The following is a 21,651-nucleotide window of genomic DNA, read 5'->3' as shown; positions in this document are numbered from 1 at the left end:
TGCTCAGAAAATAATAATGGTTGATTTGTTAATAAAATAACCCTTGCCTAGAGAATTATGGAATAAGAACTCAGGAATTGGCAAACTTTTTCTTAAAGGGTCAAATAAAACATTTTAAGCTCCTGTGCCATGTGGTCGCTGTTGCAGCTACTCAACTCTGCCTCTGTAGCACAAAAACAGCCCATACACAATGTATAAATGAATGTGTTCCAATAAAATTTTATTTATAAAAACAGGCAGCAGTCCTATTTGCTCACCCCTGATACTAGATTAAGGAGCCCTGGTGGCACAGTGGTTAAGCACTTACTTGGCTGCTAACCAAAAAGTTCGTGGTTCGAACTCAACAACTGTTCTGTGGGAGAAAGATGGGGCAGTCTGCCTCTGTAAAAATTTATGGCCTTGGTTAAAAAAAAGAAAAAGAAAAAAATGTGAGAAAATAAAATAAACTGTGAGAAAAAAGAAAAGATTTGCAGCCTTGGAAACCCTTTGGGGCAGTTCTACCCTGTTGTATAGGGTCACTATGAGTTGGAATTGACTCAACAGCAGTGGGTTTTTTGGTTGGACACTAGATTATTAAAACAAGGCTCTGTCATTTGAGATGCCTCGTAGGATACCTGTTGCTGTCGAGTCTTAACCACTACGCCACCAGGGTTTCCATCATTTGAGAAGACATTGTATTTTAATTCTCTTCCGAATTTAATCCTTCTTCCCTTGCTTGGAATGCTCTTTGTGACCAGCAGTTACATATGTCTGTATTGGCTTACAATATTGCATAACAATAAAACAAAAAGTGATATGCCAACAGTAAAATTCCCCATTTTATCACAAGAAGAGCTCATGAATTCAGATTCCATGAAGTTCATGAATGGCTATTTATTCCACCTGAGATGATCAGTTGCCGTTATCCTGCATCAAGAAGCCGAAGCTTACAATTGCAGTAATGAACAATCACTCAAGGACTATGACAGCAGAGAAGCCCCAGGACAAAGAGTAAGAGATACTTAATGCAGCCACTGGTCTGTTTTCTGTCCTTATATTTTGCCTTTTTCAGAATGTCATCTAAATGGGCTCATACAGGATGTAGCCTTTTTTAATGATAAAAAGGAGAATGGGTACTTTGATTTGAAAATGCTCTTACCCATTAAAGGAAGGGTTCTTAACTGGTGACAGTTTTGCTCGGAAGACATTTTGCAATGTCTGTTGACATTTTTGGTTGTCACAACTAGACGAAAGGGTGCTAGTGGCATCTAGTGGGTAGAGGCCAGGGATGCTGCTAAACATCCTACAGTGCACAGGAAGTCCACCCCCTCACAAGGAACTGTCTGGCCCCAAATGTCAATCATGTGACATTGAGCAAATGCTGGAGCCCTGGTTAAGAGCTCGACTGCTAACCAAAAGGTCAGCAGTTTGAATCTATCAGCCTCTCCCTGGAAATCCTATGGGGCAATTCTATTCTGTCCTGTATGGTGCTATGAGTCAGAATCAACTTGACTGCAACGGGTTTGGGGTTTTTTTTGGTTGGCAAATGCTATTTCACTTGCGTGATTTCCTCGGGAGGTAGTATGATATACTGTAGTTATAAGAAGTACAGATTCTGGGGGCAGACTCCCTGGGTTAGAATTCTGTCTTACCCCTTGTGGGGCAGTTCTACTCTGTTCTATAGGGTCGCTATGAGTTGGATTCGACTGGATGGCAATAGGTGAATTATTATTTTTTTGTTTCAAATTTTTTGGTGATGCCACATGTTTTCACTAATTGAACAGATGCTGAATCATTGTTGGTAGTTTTATATTATTTGAAAAAACGGGGTGCCAATTGCAAGCAGGCCATATCGGTACCATGTTACATGAAGTAGATCGCAAATGTGGACATGTCAGTACCATGGCCCAGGAAGTGCATCACACTTCCTGATTACCCTTGAGCCATAAACTATCTTAGTCAACTTTCCAAAAATACAAAATGCTAAATAAGCACTGCACTTGCCGCACATAATTGTTATCAGTTTGATTTACAGTGGGCCATATAGGTATCATGTTCCGTGAAGCATATCACACACGTGGTACATATCGGTCCCATGGCCCAGGAAGTGCATCACAAACTGTTTTCAGCCCAAAAATAACTCCTTTACTTGGATATTTCCAAATGCCAGTAACCATACCTTCCCAGTAACACGAAGGAAATAGTAAACAGACTTGCAAGCCTTATCTCGCTGTACAGAAGTCAAAAGACACAAAAGTGTCACTCAATCACTCCTCTAGGAAACGTCCCCTTGTAGGAATGGCTAATTATGCAAAGCAATCCTAAACAAATAGATGTTAGGCATGTGGAAGGGAGGTACTCCTTTGTCAAGTGGTGACAGTCGAAATGAACCAAATCATGATAAATAGTGGATGAAATATGAATTAACTTATGCTATTATGAGCTTGTGTTACCTTTATAATTGCCTCCCCTCTTCACCCTCCCCCCCACCTTGGACAGAAGCAGATGGCAGCCAAGCAAGAGAAAGTGGAGCTGAGTTCCAGGTTTCGCAGGACTTCTGGTGGAGCACTAAGGGCTGGTTCCTAGGCGGTCTAGAGGAGCTGTCCCGGGAAGTGACAAAGAAGCAGAATGAGAACCTGGCCCAACTCAGGGACAATGGCTCTGCTCTCAAAACTCAGCAGTCAGATCCAAGAGACCTTTCTCCAGTTGAGTCTGGCTCTGCCAGGAGTTTGAATCATTTGTCCTCTACTACATGTGATGGTTTTTATTCTATTTATTTATTTTTTTTTAAAAAAGGTCACTCATCAACGTCATTGAATTGCACGTTTAGAAATTGTGAATAGATGTAAGTTTGGTTGTGCATATTGCCACCAAAAATTGAAAAAAGAAGTCACAACCAACAAAATTTCACAAGCCATTAATAGGTCAAGTATAATTTAAAAGACATTAGCCTTAATGATCAGTTGCTGCATAAAGACTGTGGCTTGTCTCTTGTGGTTTCGAGAGCAGAGGTAACACGGGGTCCCAGTAGATGGCTTTAGAGAAGATTCTGGGGTACAGAGGGTAGAGGATTGGTCGGGCATTGGCGCAGGATGCTGGAAGGAATCTTGAGAATCTGGCCCTGAAGGGGCAATCCCAGGTGATTCTGATGCATGCTCAAATTTGAGAATCACTGACTTAATACCTGGTAACTACAGCTCAGGCTGTTAACCAAAAGGTCGGTAGTTCGAATCCACCATCTGCTCCTTAGAAACCCTATAGGGCAGTTCTACTCTGTCCTATAGGGTCGCCGTGAGTCGGAATCAACTAAACAGCAACGGGTTTGGTTTTTGGTTTGGTTAACAATTAGTACTTAAAGCTGCAGAGATGAGCAGTGGGCTGATCATGAAAGTCTTGATAGGTTAAAGTTAAAACGCAAAGGGACCAGCAGCAACACCCACAGGTAAAGCCAGGGAACTACCTGAATCTCTGCTCTCTCTCCCTTCTTCCTCAGCGGGCCTTGCCCATAGCGCCCGCTGATTGGTGGAGTCTCTCGTGGACTTTCGCTATCCACCCACCGCGAAGAGCGTGAACTGAGAGCTGTGCGCCTATTGGCTATAAAACACGCCGCGGAGCGGGGCGGAGCTGCGCGTGCGTAAAGGAGAGGCTCGCCGCTGGCGGCCGTTGGAAAATGGCGACTGTTACCGAGCTGAAGGCTGGTGAGTCCTAGCCGGGTGGTTTGCCGCGTGAGTAGCATCGGGCCTGGACCCTGTGAAAAGAATGAGACAGAAGGAGAGCGAGCAGAACACAGGGTCAGATTTCCGGGGAACATTCTGAGGTATTAGGGCCTGTGAAGCGGCCTGCTGGTGTGGCAACTACTACGCTGGGGACTCTGAGGATAAAGTGGTTGCACGGGAGCAATTTTTAACCAGGGTTGGAGGTAGAGGAGAGTCCTCAGAATCTGTCGGTACCTGAGAAGTCTGTAATCCTAGCACCTTGGGTCTCTGGAGCATCTTCCTGACTCCGACAGGTGGCCGGCCAAGAGCTTAGGCCGAGCCTTTCATTCGCACCCCTGCCCCTGTGTAGAGTTGCCAGATAAAACATTAAAACATTATTACTTGTTATCTGAAGTTGAAACTTAATTGCCTGTCCTGTATTTTTGTTAAGTCTGTCAACCGTACCCCAGTCTCTCTGGGTTGTACCCTGTACTAGGACGTAGAGGTACAGGGGTGAGTGAGGCAAACGAGGTCCTCCTGGACCTTCTGGTCTAGTGGGGGCGACAAACAATAATTGCTGCAAAGGAGACAAAAAGGGGTGATGGTTTAGATCAGGATGTGTCAACTCATTGTTGACATTTTAGGCCGGACGATTCCCGGTTGTGGAGGGCTGTCTTGTGCATTGCGGGATGTTTAGCAGCATCCCTGGCCTCCCCCTACTAGATGCCAGTAGCGCCTCCTTTCCTAGTTGTCACAACCAAAATGTCTCCGGACTTTGCCAGATGTCCCCTGGGGGCGAAATCGTCCCTGGTTGAGAACCATTGCTTTAGAGAATGTGGAGGGCCCGCGCGAAAGTAATTTGCAAGCGCTCGTTGCTTACATACCCCCTGACTGCTTCGGTAAAAGATTTTGGCCCCTAAGTGATATCTTGAAATGTTTACTGAGTTTCTGCCTGCTTTACACCAGGTGCCACACCAGGCCCTGGGTTTGGGGAGATTCTTTTTTTAAAAAATGGTGGCGATGATGATTATAATACCCACAAACATGATGTTAGGCACTATCCTAAACGATTTTCTTGGTAATCTCACTGAATTCTTAAAACAACCCATGAGATGGGTCCTGCCTTTCAAACAGGAGAAATTAGAGGCAGAAAGTTTCCTGGCCTTGACATTTTCCTGTCCTGTAATAGGAAAAGTTCTTCAAAGGTAGTTATATGCTAGTCATTAAGCTGATAACATTTGTACAGTGTTATTTTTGAAGCAGATGTGCAGACAAGTACTAGTAATAAGTTATCAGTGGTTGAGGGCTTATTTTCCAGGTGTTATGCTGTACAAGGAGCCCTGGTGGTGCAGTGGTTAAGCGCTTAGCTGCTAACCGAAAGATCGGTGGTTCGAAGCCACCAGCTGCTCAGTGGGAGAAGGATGTGGCAGTCTGCTTCCGTAAAGGTTTACATTCTTGGAAACCCTATGGGCCAGTTCTACCCTGTCAAATAGGGTCCCTATGAGTTGGAGTCGACTCAACGGCAGTGGGTTTGGGTTTTTGGTTTGGTATGAGGTAAACTATACCCGTTTCGTAGAGTAGAAATTGAGGTACCAAAAAGGAAATAACTCGCTTATAGTCATTTAGCTAGTAACAGGCAGAGTCTAGGTACATATGTATGATAGCTCAGAGCCCCCAGTCTTAACCACTGAGCTATATTGCTGCCCAGTGAATAAAACTAGCTGCAGTCTTCAGGGGACTCAGGGTCTAAATCAGTAATTCTTAGAGATTTTGGGTGGGGGAGGAGGTTAAACCTCCTTGAGAATATGAATCAGCAATCATTGATATAATTTTATATTTGGGGCGCTGGGCTGGTGAACAATGATTTTAAAAAAAAAGGCATGCATCTGTCCACAAGAACATACTTAACATTGAATCTATTCCTTCTTTCCAGGAAAATGCATATCACATGTCATACCGCATACATTTTTAGAGGGTTTAAAGATCCTCTGTTGGATATAAGCCAGGCTAACCACCCCTTCTAAAGGAGTTGTTATGGTACATGTTTTAAGCACCATAATAGAGGGAAGGACAGAATGATAATGGAACGCCAGAAGAAGGCATAATTCTCTGGGGAATAGGAGTGTCCTTTATAGACATATGGGGCCCTTTATATTTCTTCTGCTTTCCCCAGTTCTGAATGTGCTTTGTGTTCAAGACAAACCCAGTGAAAACTTGTTTGCTAACCAATTATTTTACATTTTATTGGCTTTTATCTTTTCTAAGCACTTTCACATTTTTTCCACCTCATTTGGTTCTGCCTCAGAAAGGTAAAACTCATTGTTTTGGAGGAGGCAACTGAGGCATGGGTTGTTGATTCTGTTGAGAGGATATGCACTGAGGTGCTGAAGAGACATGCCAGGTTTCCTGATTCTAGCTTCACTAATTTTCATTTCTCTGATGAATTTGAGACTGCTGAGTACAATACAGAGTAATTTGGACAGGATCCCTGCCAGTGCAAAAAATCTCTCCATCTGATTTCCAAAGATGGAGTTAGAGATCAGGGGTTCACTTATGATCCTACAAGTATGATGAGACTGTACCTTTTTTTATGGGCCTGTTATAAAGTGTGATTGGGTGATAACTATAGTTATATACCTACAGAAAGGTTGAGGGGATGATTTAAAAATATGGCGAAGAAAGATGAAAAAGTCTAGTCTAGATGTATTCTTTAAACATATGACCCAGAATTTTTTGTTTTTGTTTATCAAGGCTTAAAAATTGTTTATATTTAATGTCCATGCTTATGTGGCTAAGCTCCTGAGCTCCTTTTATGATTTTCATTACTGTGGAGTACTATTTTGGTGCCTTTAATACAGTACAGTATTAAAGTATACTTATTTCACCAGTAGTATACTACACAATATAATAATGTTCCTAGGTAACATGTATTGAGCTCTTGCTATGTTCCAGGCACTGTGGGTGAGATGTACTGATTCTCTGGGGTTAAATCACTTAGCCATTAGGGACTATTTGAAAAAGAAGGTTCCAGACCACTGCAAGGGATGGTACTAATTCAGCTCCATGCCCTTTCTATCCATACTAGCATTTACAGTTACTGGTATTGATAGTGATGACCCTGGCTCATCAAGAAAAGTTAGGTTACATTCAGTGTACATATCCCTTACTCTTTAAATCTTTAAATATTACTTTTTAAGATTTACCACCTGCCTGTCAGTTTGTCTTACAGTGGTGTCGTGAGTGTTGCTGTAATGCTGGAAGCCAGGGTCACACATGGTGGACAGATTTCAGCAGAGCTTCCAAACTAGAACACTAGAAAAAAAGGCCTGGCAATCTACTTCTGAAAATTAGCCAGTGAAAACCCTATGGATCACAGCAGAATATTGTCCAGTGTAGTCCTGAAAGATGAGCCCCCTGCTTTTGAAGACACTCAAACACAGTGGCCGCAACAATGAACTTGAGCGTACCAATGATCATGAAGACAGTGCAGGACTGGGCAGTGTTTTATTCAGTTGTGCATGGGGTCACCATGAGTCAGAGCCTACTCAATGGCAAATAACAACAACAATTCTTTTAAGATGGGCATTGATACAGTCACGTGTGAGATTTCTAAGTAAGCCTAGATAAAATTTGAACGTTCTGCTGCTGTAAAGAGCTAACTCATAATTGTCTTAAAACAAACAAACAAAAAAAAAAAACTTTTCATGAGTAGGTCATTCCCAGAAGGTTTTGGATATCCAAGTTTTTATTTTTTAGCATAAAAGACATGACACCTCTTTCCTTTTATACGTGTGATTGTTTTCTTTAATAATCTCCTTTCTAGACCAGAGGTTTTTAGTGACAGATAGAACCTGTCTGCAGTGACAAACACTCTTGAGAATATATGAGAGACTGCGGATTAAGTTCAGATTCTATTATGATAACTGGAATTCTGTCTCTTTTTTTTTTCTCATTAAAGTATATCAGACTGTAGCCCCTGACAGTGATGATGTTATAATAATAAACTTGAATTTGTTCTAGTGTATTAAATAGTAAATCATTGCAACTCGGGAACTCTGTTTTTATCACAAACATGGCTTATGGTTCCTACTGGGATGATTGTTCAATTTGTCACAATGTAGATTGAGAGCTGCTATTGGTGCCATTTACCTTTTAAATATTTTTTCTTTGAAGTACCCCAAATCATGATAAAGATTTCTTCTATAATTGAAGCATTAATATTCTAATATTTTATATTTAACAGTTTTAAAGGACACCTTGGAAAAAAGAGGTGTACTAGGGCATTTAAAAGCAAGAATCCGAGCTGAAGTTTTTAATGCCCTAGATGATGAACGTGAACCTCGACCACCATTGTCTCATGAAAACCTTCTAATTAATGAATTAATTCGGGAGTATTTGGAATTCAACAAATACAAGTATACATCATCTGTCCTTGTCGCAGGTAAATGGTGTTGTTAATTACTTGAGTCAAAATCTGCTTCTCTCTCTATCCCTATTCTCAGAAAGTGATTCAGCCTGCAAGTCTAATTCCATCACCAAACAGTGTCATCTGGGTGACTGGGATATAAAAATCACATGGACTCTTTCTGTAGTTTGAACAAGATCTCATGAGGTTTATTATACTATAGGGGAGAATAAATAGCTAAACAAATAAGTACTTAAACTAGGTATACTTTGAAAAAACATCTGTCATTCTTGACATTGAAAATAAACAGTTGTTGACATTTTGTCCTATTTGCTGCCAGACTTTTTTCTATGTATATGCTTTAAAAATATACACATACACTCTTAGATTAAACGTGTATGTTGCTTTTTATAAATGTAAAACATTGAAGATAAAGCCTCGAAATATTACTACTATGTGGAGAAATATATACATATGTAAGTAAAAGCATGGTATTTAAAATGGACCAAACCAGAAAACCAAACCCCTTACTGTCAAGTCAATTCTGATTCATAGAACCCTGTAGGACAGAGTAGAACCACCCCATAGGGTTTCCAAGGAGTGGCTGATGGATTTGAACTGCCCTCCTTTTGGTTAGCATCCAAACTCTTAACCACTGCACCACCAGGGCTCCTTAAAATGGGCTAGAAGGGTTTAACTGCACTCACTCCAATGATAGGATGGACAAAAATGGTATTGGAGGAGGAGAGAAGCAGCTAAAGAGAAATTTACTTTATCTTTTAAGTTTTATTTCTTTAAAAAAAAAAAAAGTAATTCTCTTGCATCTAACAGTTATTAATTCGGGTGGTGAGAATGTAGGCTTATTTTATTATCATCAACATCTTTTACTAACTTTAAATGTCTTCCCCCAAAGCGGGGGAAAGCACTGGTTGGATATACACGGTAGTCAAGATAGTGGTTACCTCTGGGGTGTGGAGAGGAGTAAAATTAGGAGGTTGAGGGGATGATCTACAGCACCTTGCATGTACCTCATTTAATTCTCTTGTTTAAGGTTTCATCAATTCTTTAAGACTATTTCATGCCTCAGAGGTGTACCTCATCAAAGAAAAGAGTTTATGAAGTAGAGTTTTGGAGAGAGAATGAATTCCTTATCTGTGAAGCTAGAAGTTTCCATTACAGATATTTTATTTAATATTTAGTATATGTCTTTTGGAAACCCTTGTGGCGTAGTGATTAAGTGCTACGGCTGCTAACCGAAAGGTCAGCAGTTCGAATCCACCAGGCGCTCCTTGGAAACTCTGTGGGGCAGTTCTACCCTGTCCTGTAGGGTCGCTATGACTCGGAATTGAGTCAACGGCAATGAGTTAGTTAGTTTAGTTATGTATCTTCTGGGGACTAAGGTACGCCTGACCCAAGCCATGGTATTTTCAGTTGTCTCATACACATGCAAAAACCAGACAATGAATAAGGAAGACCAAAGAAGAATCGATGCCTTTGAATTATGGTGTTGGTGAAGAATCTTCATGGACTGCCAGAAGAACGAACAAATCCGTCTTGGAAGAAGTACAGCCAGCATGCTCCTTAGAAGTGAGGATGGCAAGACTTCGTCTCATGTACTTTGGACATGTTGTCAGGAGGGACCAGTCCCTGGAGAAGAACATCATGCTCGGTAATGTAGAGGATTGGTGAAAAAGAGGAAGACCCTCGAAGAGATGGATTGACACAGTGGCTGCAACAGTGGGCTGAAGCACAACAGTGATTGTGAGGATGGCGCAGGACTGGGCAGTGTTTTGCTCTATTGTACGTAGGGTCACTGTGAGTCAGAACCAACTCAACGGCACCTAACGACGACACATATTTTAACTGAATAAAGACTAATGATTTTATTGGTTTAAGGATCTTCAATATCAGTGTCTCCACTTGCTTTGTTTGTTATAGTTGGCAGTATATTACCATTAACACTCAGAAAAGGAAGAAAATAAAGGAAATATCATCAATTAAGTGTCTTGGACTTGGGCTTTCCTAGAATGATGTGTAGTGACAATAGTCAAGTTTCATATTAAATGTTTTAATTAATCTTACTTTTAGAGTTATTGCCACTAAATGGATATTTTTCTCAAAAATAAGTTATTCATACTGTCGTGTTTAATTTATTGGCTACTTAGAAAACACACTTCTGAAATCTAGTATTGTTGTTTAGATATAGTAGCAGAATTTTCCCAACCAAAAAATAAGGGATTTAAAAAATGAATTTATGTTAGATGGTATTAACTTATGTATTTAACAAAATATATATTTTGAAAATGGTAAATCATATGTAATTGGGTCTGTCTTGGTATGTGCCATCATCATTCTTCTAAAACTGGAAAAATGTGTATACCTTGTAAGGGTGCTTCTTATTAGATCATCTTTACTTTTCAGATTAATTAATATAGTGTTTTCATGAATTTTCCCCCCCAGAGTCTGGTCAACCTGTAGTTCCATTGGACAGACAATTTCTCATCCGTGAACTGAACTTATTTGAAGAACCAAAGGATAATACAATGTAAGTTTTTTTTTTTTAATAGATTGAATAGGCTTTTAAATATTGTTGTATTGGAGTCATAGTTGCATTGCTGGTTTTATTTCATTTTAACTCAGCAGGTATTTTTTCTAGTATATGTCAGTCTCTGGGTGGTGCATACAGTCAGCGTGCTCAGCTGCTAACCTAAAAGGTGGAGGTTCAAGTTCACCCAGAGGCACCTCGGGAGAAAGGCCTGGTGATATAATTCTAAAAAATCAGCCATTGAAAATCCTGTGGAGCTCAGTTTTGCTCTGACACACATGGGATTGCCATGAGTTGGAATTGACTTGATGGCAACTGGTAAGTAGTAGATGTCAAGGACTGTGCCAAATCCACAGTGTGCAGCAGCGAGCAAGACAGCTGAGGTCTATGCTCCTAGAGCTAAAATTCCCATGACTTCAGAAGGCTAAGCATCTCCACTTTCTAAGGGCAACCCCTCTGGGCTTCTTGATCCATCGGTTTTTTGTTTCCTTTTTAGGCTTTGTTCTATTGATTGTTTCCTTCCTTACATGTAACTCTTCCTCTCCACTGCTTCCTTCACTTTAACTTAGGAATTTGCTCAGATCTCCCTCTCCTAAGAAAACCTATCCACTTCTACCCCTAAGCTACTGCTTGATCTCCTTTTTACAACTAAACTTACTGAAAATCAACCCTCTGCTTTCATTTTATTATTACCCCTTCTTTTACCCTCCCTGCATTTTAAATTCTCCCCTTATCATGTATACTGAAACTGTGCTTTTGAAAAGGAGGGTGACCCCCTTCTAGTAGTTTCTTAGGTCTGTTCATGCTTGAATGTTTCTTAAACTTTGCCCAGAGGATCCCTGAATGGCAAAAAAAAAAAAAAAATTTGTACCTAGGAGTCTGGGACCATAGCTCAAAGCAGCCTCTCCCTAACAAGAGAGCCTTATGTTTTCTCTTTCTAAAAATGTATTGTATTTTTTTCCTTCTACTTTATGGTATAATTGTGTTTGCTTTACCATAAAAGATTTTTTAAACTATATGCCAGTTAAATTTAAGTCCCCCCAGAAATTTTTGTGTAAAATTAATGTTCCAGAATTATATGCCATTTTTATCCAGTACTTTGTACCAAGCCGCTAGCTCCAACAGTGTGTGTATATATGTTTTTCCCATTTGAGAAGCCAAGTTTTGTTTGAGTTTCTGCAGCATATTTAATATTGACTACTCCTCCTTTTTGTCATTTAGCTTTTGTGACCCTTTACTGTTTTTCCTATCTTCCTAGTGGTGTTCTTGGTCTCTTTCATTGACTCTCAGGGCTCCTTTAAATTGTGGGCAATCCCCAAGTTTTGTCCTCAGCCTTCTTTTCCAGTAGACCTCCTTTTCTGAGTACTCTTGAGTCTTTAATGGTGCCTCCATCCTGGTGACTGCTTTAAACCACTACGGATCTCCTGAGTCATGGGCTCAAATTTCTGTTGCCATCTTAAATTCAGTGTGTTCAGAGATCAACTCCATTATTGTCATCTCCTCAAGCTTCCTTGTAGGTTCCTTATATAGCCATTCAGGTCTCAAACTCAGAGTCTGCTTAAATTTTTGGCTCGTTCTCATTTCTCCACTCATCACTTTCCAAGTCCCATTAATTCTGCCCCTGCAGTATCTCCTATCCATTCTCGCGGCCCTGCACTATCTCCAGCTGCTTTCTTCTCCAGTTTATACCTCACACTGCCAACAGCTGACTTTCTGAACAACAGTCATTGCTTTGTTTAAAAATGTTTGACAACTTTCCATTGTGTGTACAATGAAGTCCACATTCCTTAGCATAGCATTTTAGGCCTCTGTCTTTCTACCTCATCTCTGTATCTGCCCGCGCCCGATTGCTCATTGTGCCCTGAAGACACCTTGCAGCTTCATGCTTCTTTGCCTTCATGTGAACTATTGCCTTAGCCTAGAAGCCCCACATCACTACCATCTCCATCTTACTCCTGTTTGGAGTATCTTTTACCTTTATTGGCCCTGTTCAGATGTTATCTCCTTTATGACATTTTTTCTCTTCCTCCTTTCTTAAAGTTGGAACTAACTGTGTTTTCTCTATGTTTCTTTAAGATTTGGTTTATACTTTTATTACACATGTATTTCATTCTTCCTTATAGCTAATCTAATGGCTGTTCTTTCACTGAAGTTACTAGATGCTGCAAACAGTTAATGCACTTGGCTGCTAACTGAAAGGTTGGAGGTTTGAGTCTGCCCAGAGACACCTCAGAAGAAAGGCCTGGCAATCTCCTTCTGAAAAATCAGCCACTGAAAACCATATGGAGCACAGTTCTACTCTGACACCCATGGGGTTGCTATGAGTCTGAGTTGACTTGATAAACAACTAAGTTTTTGTTGTTGTTGTTTTGCTCTTCTATTAGAAAATTTTAAGAACTTTGACTTTTTAAAATCATATCTATTTCTCACAGTATCTAACAGTGCTTTTATGCATATAGGTACATAATAAATGCTTGTTGAGTTGAATTTCAGTTATCAAGAAAATTTGTCATCTATATAAAATCAAGGTGATTTTTGTAAAGAGAGAGAAGAAAACATTTCTTAGCTTAGTTATACTTCTATTTTCTTTAAAGCCTTTATGCTAATATCAAATGACTGCAGAAGCCTTTAGTAGCAATACTAAGTTGACTAAAGAGGAAATTTCATCGCCATTACGTTCATTTTAAAGCAAAAATTTGATTCGGATAAGTACAATTTGGGATAATGCACTAATGGGACATTGGTATAGCAGTATACATTTAACTAGTAAAGTAGCTGTTTTGAAATAGCATTTTAATTTTAGTATTTACTAAACATCTAGACTCCATCAAGCTCTGTGGCATAGCTTATGGTCTCGTTCTGACAGAAGGGTTTTGTGATGAATGAATCTAACAAGCTGACTGCTTGTTTACACATTCTGTCATTAAATATTGACATTAAGTGCTATGAACTCCTATACGAAGAACAGTGGCTAGAGTGGGTAGGATAAATCTTATTTGAGTACGGTTGTTAGAATTTGTTTTAATTATAGTGAAAATAATAATTGTTCATTCCCCAAAAAAATGGAGATAGCACAGAAGCTGATAACATTTTCTCTTGCCTTCATTCAGACATATACTATATATTTAAAGCATACATATGTATGTTTTTCTTCTACATATATAAGGGAGATTATACTCTACATGAGGGAGCCCTGGTGGCACAGTGGTTAAAGTGCTCAGCTGCTAACCGAAAAGTCAGCCATTCAAAACCAGCAGCCGCTCCACAGGAGACAGATGTGGCAGTCTGTTTCCATAAAGATTACAGCTTTGGAAACCCTATGGGGCAGTTTGACTCTGTCCTGTAGGGTTGCTATGAGTCGGAATCAACTTGAAAGCAGTGGGTTTGGTTTGTTCTGGTACGCTGCATGGCCTTCTGTAACTTGTTTGTGATGCCAGCATATATAGACTTCTTTCTTTTCTTATTTTCCTTTTTTTAAATTACAAGCTACGTATTTCAGACAGACAGAAAAGTACAGTGATATAAAGATATCTGTGTGCCCACCTCTCAAATTTGGAATCTTATGTTTTGCATCTGAATTTTTTTAAAATACATGAAATGTTAGGGGTGTCTTTGAAGGCCACCTATCTTATTACCAAAGGTCCCTGCAATAACCATGTTTTTCCTTTTTGTTTTAAACAGTTATATAATGTTCCAATTGCCGTAATTGGTTTATACATTCTCTTATTGATGGACATTTAGGTTTTTTCAGTGTTTTGCTTTTACATGAGCTGTTACAGTGAACATTGATTCACTTAAGAATATTTCAGGACTGACTATATGCCAGGCACGGTTGTAGGCACTGAAAATGTAGCAAAGAACAGCGTTTTCTGCTGTGTTGGAAATCATTGTTCCCAGAGTGTGATCCATAGAATGCTTCTGTGAGATGCTCAACAAAAAAAGAGATCCGGGGCCAAACAAGTGTGGGAAGGCTGGCATAGCAGACCCACTCTTGGGAAGTCAGCATGCGCATTAGTATAGCAAGCACTCTGAGAAGTCCTGAAATCAAGAGTGCTGTTAAATGTTGTTTAACTCAGAGTCTGCAAACCTATTTGATTAAAGAATCTTTTTTTGGCATCGTTAACTTGTATCCTGCAGAGCTAGTGTTCCATGGATACACTTGGTCAAACAGAGGTGTTGTTTTTTAAATAGCGATTTAGGTGAAAGTTTATGAAGCTAATTAGTTTCTCATTAAACAGTTAATACACAAATTGTTTTGTGACATTAGTTGCTAACCCCGTGATATGTCCACACTCTCCTTTTCTCTCCCCTTCTCCACCCCAGGTTCCCGGTTTCCATTCGTCCAGTTTTCCCGTCCCTTCCTGCCTTCTCGTCTTTGCTTTTGCGCTGGTGTGCCCATTTAGTCTTGTATACGTGGTTGAGCTACATGTATTATTGTTTATTTTATGGGCCTGTCTAATATTAGGCTGAAGGTTGAATCTCGGGATGACTTCAGTTACTATGTTAAAAGGGTGTCCGGGGGCCATACTCTTGGGGTTTCTCCAGTCTCTGTCAGACCAGCAAGCCTTGTCTTTTTTTTTTTTTTTTTTTTTGTGAATTTGAATTTTGTTCTACATTTTTTCCTGCTCTGTTTGGGACCCTCTATTCAAACACAGTTTTGAATGTTTGAGTTTTCAAAAAAATGGTAATACTTTAAGAAGCATAGATTTTGATAATTTTTGAAAAGCATAAAAATGATACAATTTTAAAAACTGGGAGAGATAATTTAAAGGAGTTTAATTGTGACTTAGGATGAGTAGTTAGATATTTCACTGTTTTAAGTTTGAGACAGCATTTTGCATTTAGCAAAATGGAAATGGGTAACTATTGGAAAAGAACAACTATTACTCTCTTAATGGCCTCTTGGTAGCTTTTGAGATATTTGCTGCGTATGAAATTTTAAGAAGCAGATGAGCTGCTTTATTTCCAGAGTGTTTGATAATTTCTCCTTTGTCTAAGCCCTTGTTTCTGATACTCAGCGATTTGCATATCACCTTCTTAAATATTGCTATATCCATGAACCACTTGTATTATTTACTTAGTCCAGGACTGAGAGTAGACCTGTACTTTACCTGTCCTTTATCCAAAATCTTTGAGGCCAAATGTGTTTTGGAAATTTAGAATTTTTCAGATTTCAGGTAACAATGTGGTAAAATTTTAGGGAGTCTAAAGTGGTACCTCATAGTCAACATTGATATTTTTCAGTGAAACTTAAGAATTTTTCAAACAGCAGGATAATGTCTGTAAATAGTCTTCTGTTAGGTCAGGCCATGACACCAAATGAGTTTGTGCCAAATTTATGAAGAAAATTCCAATTTTCAGAGGTTTTTTTTGTGTTTCAGAATTGCAGATAAGGTATAGTGGGACTATTATTATTTTTTAAATTATCTCTTTTTAACAGTTTTTCAAAAGAGAGACATTACTATCCATGAAATTACAGATTAAATCTGGTAGTTTTTTTTCTAATAACATTAAAATATCTATTAAAATTTAAAAGGTAAATTTTATTGTATATTATTTTAAAAGGTAATTTTTTAAATATCTTCTCGAACCAGTTAGCATTTTGGGAAATACTGGTTTAAAATAAATGAACAGATCCATTTTATATTCATTTAGAGTTGAAGATCTTATTTTATAGAACAGCTTACTTTGCTGCTTTCCTTGTGGTATAGAGACATTTCTTTGATATCCAGCTGTGTTATTTATTACAGCATAACAAATTATCCCAAAACTTGGTGGCTTAAAATAACAAACATTTATTATTTGTGGTCAGGAATCTGAGACTGGCTTAGCTAGGTGGTTCTGACTCCAGATCTCTCATGAGGTTGCAATCAGTATGTCAGCCAAGGCTGCAGTGATCTCAAGGCTTAACTGGGGCTGGAGGATCCCCTTCCAGGATACGATGGCTCACTCACATGACCGTTGGCCGGACACCTTGATTCCTTACCACATGGACACCTCCATAGGACTGCTCTAGTGTCCTCACCACATGGCAGCTGGCTTTCCTCAGAACAAGCAACCCAAGCAAGAGAGAGAGCAAGGAGGAAGCTGCATGTCTCTTGTGACCTAGTCTCTGAAGTCACGTATTGTCATGTCCACCTTATTCTGTTCATTGAGTCCACACTCAAGGGGAGGACATTTAGGCTCCACCTTTTGAAGGGAGCGTCATGTTTTAAACTGTCATGCCAGCTAACAAGTATATAGGATCTCAAAACAGAAATCCATTAAATTGTGTTTTCAGTTATGAGATTGGAAACAGTAACATTCCAGTTGTACCTCTCATTATTATCAGTGGAGCAGCTTCCATTTGTCCAAGGGTACTAATAGAAGTATCCTGGCAGCATATTGGAAAGGAAAGAATGCGGGAGTTGGAGTCAGAGATCTGGGTTCAAGTATAAATTTTATTTACTTAGCATCTGGGGGTCTCTAGCAAATCGTCTCTGAGCTGTGGTTTTCTTGTTTGTAAATCGGGGATGATGATTATATCACAAGGTAGGGATGAAAAGAGAAGCAAAAGTGTTTTGTAAATGGAAAAGTAGCTTTTAAAATATAAGCTATCATCCAACTTCTGTATAGCTAACGTTTGCATAGCATTTACTGTGTGCCAAGCACAGTTCTAAACACTTGACATGTATTAACTCATTTAGTCCTCATAACAACCCTATGAGATAGGAGCTGATTATCCTCATTTATAGAGGAGGAAACTGAAGCTGGGCAAGTTAAGAAATTGCCTAAGGTGACACAGCTGGCATGTGGCAAAGCCAGGATTTGAGCCTAGGCAATCTGGCTCTAGGGACATATGACCTTCTCTAGGCAAAAGGGACATATAACCTTCTCTGGGCAAAAATTCATGAATTTAGCAGGTATTTCTTGAATACCTCTCATGTATCAGACAAGGTTAGGTTCTGGGAGATACACAGTACTGGACTTTGGGGTTTGTCTTAGTTATCTAGTGCTGCTACAACAGAAATACCACAAGTGGATGGTTTTAACGAAGAGAAGTTTGTTTCCTCACAGTCAACGTAGGCCAAAAGTCCAAATTCAGGGCATCAGCTCCAGGGGAAGTCTTTCTCTCTCTGTCGGCCTTCTCATCAGTGTTCCCCCGGACTAGGAGCTTCTCGGCACAGGGAACCCTGTCCAGGGGATGCGCTCTGCTCTTGGCACTGCTTTCTTGATGGTATGAGGTCCCCTTTTCTCACTGCTCACTTCTGTCTTTTATATCTCAAGAGATTGCCTCAGGACACAGTCCAGTCTTGTAGATCAGGTCCTACCTTACTAACACAACTGCCACCCATCCTCCCTCATTAACATCATAGAGGCAGGTTTACAACATACGGGAAAATCACACAGTACCAAGAATCATGGCCTAGCCAAATTGATACACACATTTTTTGGGGGACATAATTCAAACCATGACAGGGTTTAAAAACTGAATTTCTGTGAATTAATTGAAATTTTATTTCAGTTTAGATGAGGTTTAAGTTGTTAATATGCATTCTCAGGGTTTTAAAATGGTCAGAGTTAAATGGTACTCTTAAATTTAAAGGAGCATGCAGTTTGCAATTTGGATAATAATCATACCTTTTTTTTGAGTCTAGTGAATGACTTGACCATTTTAATATTTAAAAGAGGCTACCTTTTAAAGAATAAATGTTTTAATCTTTTTCTATTTGTGCAGATTTCATTGATTTTTATTTTGTTCCTGCTACAGACCTCTTCTATATGGAATTTTAGCTCATTTCTTGCATGGCTCTAAGGATGGCATCCAGAATGCATTTCTGAAAGGGCCTTCACTTCAGCATCCAAGCCCAAATTTTGGCAGACAGCCTAGTAGAAGAAAGCAAATGGGTATGAGTTTTCTGACATTTATCATTTAACTGTCAGCAAATATATTTGCTTTTTATATATTTTTATCTTTGGAATAGTTTTTCCTGAACTTTTGAATCATAGTTTTATTCCATTCATACCCAGTATAGTTATCCTGTGGTAATTATCCTCCAAAAAGCAAAAAGCATTTTGGAAAGAGAATCTTGGTGGGGAGATTACTGTGGTAATATTCTTAGATATAATTTCTTTACAGAAGTATTGAAAAGCCTAATTTTCACATAAATTTGTAGTTTTGGGGCAACTTGATTCTCAGCACATGGAATAAAAAGTTTTTTAGCAAGTCATTTTATTATCCTCTAAGACTGGCTAATCATTCCTTTACTGATGGTACTTTTACATGTTTTTAATTTTTTTACTTTTACATGTTGCAATGTAACATTGTTTCTTTCTAGCAATGAATGTAAGTATTGTGTGGATGTCTAGAGTTGCTGGGTCGAAGCTTTTGCATATTAAAAACTATAGTAGATATTGTCTAATTCCCCTCCAAAAAGGCTTTACCAGTTTACCTGCTCACCTAGAATATATGACATTACCTGTTTCACTATTCAGTTGTCACCAGTAATTATTGTACACATTAACACTTTTTAATATAGTGACAAAGAGACTTTGGTATTATCAGTTCCATGAGGAAAAATAACCTCTTCAGAAATAACATTTCTGGTTTGTAAGCTTTTTATAATCAATCTCCTTAGTATTTATGGCTATTGACTAAATAAGAGAAGTATAAATAACAGGGTATTATTGAATTTTTGAACTGAGTCCTGTTAAGACTCATTCCCTGAGATGACGTCCGCAGATTAGATATTGGTAGCTTTACACCACAGCGAGAGAGACAAAGAGCACAAGCATGCATGAGAGAGCATTAGTTACTTTGGGACCATTATGTGTAAAGTGCCAGAGACATCACAGTGTTGGGTTCAGTAAAGCTTTGGGTGCCTCTTCTGTGGAACGCTCTGGAAGGCTCAGAGAGGATGATGACCACTGAACTAATGGGAAGAACAATGATTTTGCATATTATTTTTCTTGATCTTCAAAAATGTTCCTGGTTAAAGAAAAATATCGTTTACTTTCCAAGGAAAACTAAGATGTTCTTTCACATCCGGTTTAGGAAATGATTCTATAAGAAAACAAAACAAAAACATTTCTTGACACAACAGTGACCTCTCTCTCTACAGTTCTTGAGAAGAGTTGTCAGCAAAACATTGCATCATGTTCCAGTTACACTCTTTAGCTTTCCGTGTACTTTCTCAGCTCTAGCTTACTGTCTGAAGGACGTATAACTTTGTTTTTGTTTTTTTTTAATTGTTGTACTTTAAGTGAAAATGTACAATTCAAGTTAGTCTCTCATACAAAAAATTATACATACATTGTTATGTGACCCTAGTTGCTCTTCCTATACTGTGAGAGAACCATCCTCCTTTCCACCCCAGATTTCCTGTGTCCATTCAGCCAGCTCCTGACCCTCTCTGCCTTCTCATCTCACCTCTGGACAGGAGCTGCCCATTTAGTCTCATGTATATACTTGAGCTAAGAAGCACACTCTTCACGAGTATCATTTTATGTCCCATAGTCCAGTCTAATCTTTGCCTGAAGAGTTGGCCTCGGGAATGGTTTCAGTTTTGGGCTTAACAGAGAGTCTGGGGGCCATCTCTTCCAGGGGCCATCTAGTCTCAGTCAAACCATTAAGTTTGGTCTTTTTACTAGAATTTGAGTTCTGCACCCCACATTTCTCCTGTTCCATCAGGGACTCTTGTGTTCCCTATCAGGGTGGTCATTGGTGGTAGCCAGGCACCATCTAGTTCTCCTGGGCTCAGGCTGATGAAGTCTCTGGTTTATATGGCCCTTTCTAAAGGACATGTAACTCCTGACAGCACCGAAAAGATTAAGAATATATTAAAATAATCTTCAGATTACACCTTATCTCTATAAAACTCATCCAGCTACAATGTAAAACATTAAAATTAAATTCTCTTTTATTTGAAAATAAGTCCAAACCATGCCAAGATGAAAGCACTCCTCTCATCAAAGTTTTCAAAGTACTTAAAAAAAATGAAGAGAGTTTATGTAGGCATTACCCGCCTTTGAAACAATAGCCAATTCATTAGTGCCACTCATAGTACTGCTTTGTAATAGTGGAGGCAAAGTAATTTTTGCTATAAATAAAAGAATTTTTTATAATAGAGAAAATCATTATCAGCTCAATTTTATTACCCATCTATTAAGTACATGAATAACATTCTTTTTTTTTTTTTTAATAATATGTTTCTAGAAAACGTAAAGTGATTGTGTTCTAAGGAAATTGTTAATTTTGGTCTGTCCAGTGGGATGGCCTAAAATTGAGGGAGATAGATTTTCATCTGTTATCCAGTCCTATAAAGTAGTACCGGTAGTCTCCGACTTACAGCATATTCAAATTACGACAAATCGCACTTACAAATGGTTTTTTTTGTGTAAATCTTGTCGTTAGTAATATGTACTACATACAGTGTTACACACATAATTTGCTGATGTTATCATTCTCAAATGTTTATTCACAGATAGATGTTCAATGTTAATGATTTACTGTTCAAAGCACAGATATATAGTAGGCAATAATGAAAACTAAAAGGTACTCAATTTATGTCAGAACTGATTTACGACAGAGTCGTTGGACCCCATCGTAAGTCAGGGATTGCCTGTATTAGCACTTAGGATAATCAGCTACTGAGGACTAATAAAACTGTATCTTTTAGAGTTAAAAAATTAAAATTAAACAGTTTATAAAAATTGTCTTCTAGAGTTAGAAAATCCAGTGTGTGTTTATGGTGCTAAAATTGAATTTTTTAAAAACAATTCGACTAAATTTGTATTCTTTTTCCCTGTTATTAAAATTGTCATTAAAAAGGTTTTGTTTTTTTTTCAGTTCAAAAAGTGTTTAGGGGATTGGAGGATTTATATTTTCACAAGAATCTAGTGTTTGCATTGCGTTTGTATTATGTCTCTTTAGGTTCTTTTAATGAGAACTCTTCTATGGTCACCTTTTTTTTCTCCCCACAACAAAAGAAATTTAAGTGCCCGGGGCCTTGCCTTCCCTCTCACCAGGCACAGTGAGTGGTGTGCCC

The 21,651-nt window shown here is 38.9% G+C and overlaps 1 protein-coding gene across 2 annotated transcripts in view; it reads left to right on the top strand.

The window, feature by feature from the left end:
• Window positions 1-21,651, top strand: part of CEP20 (centrosomal protein 20) — a 49,377-nt gene that overhangs the window by 25,308 nt on the left and 2,418 nt on the right. The window contains exons 1-4 of one of the 2 annotated variants that reach the window (XM_004373286.2): window positions 3,572-3,677; window positions 7,918-8,115; window positions 10,540-10,624; window positions 18,375-18,511. In XM_004373286.2, the coding sequence (XP_004373343.1) occupies window positions 3,650-3,677; window positions 7,918-8,115; window positions 10,540-10,624; window positions 18,375-18,511 (448 nt within the window). In that variant the 5' untranslated portion in view covers window positions 3,572-3,649. Of the gene's footprint in view, window positions 1-3,472; window positions 3,678-7,917; window positions 8,116-10,539; window positions 10,629-18,374; window positions 18,512-21,651 lie in introns of those variants that run through there. The other variant, XM_023728499.1, reaches the window with a different exon arrangement.

This window comes from Trichechus manatus, unplaced genomic scaffold (assembly GCF_000243295.1).
Source record: "Trichechus manatus latirostris isolate Lorelei unplaced genomic scaffold, TriManLat1.0 scaffold00024, whole genome shotgun sequence".
NCBI lineage: Eukaryota > Metazoa > Chordata > Mammalia > Sirenia > Trichechidae > Trichechus > Trichechus manatus.
The sequence above is the reverse complement of the archived record's forward strand: the minus strand, read 5'-3'. Positions and strand labels throughout refer to the sequence as shown.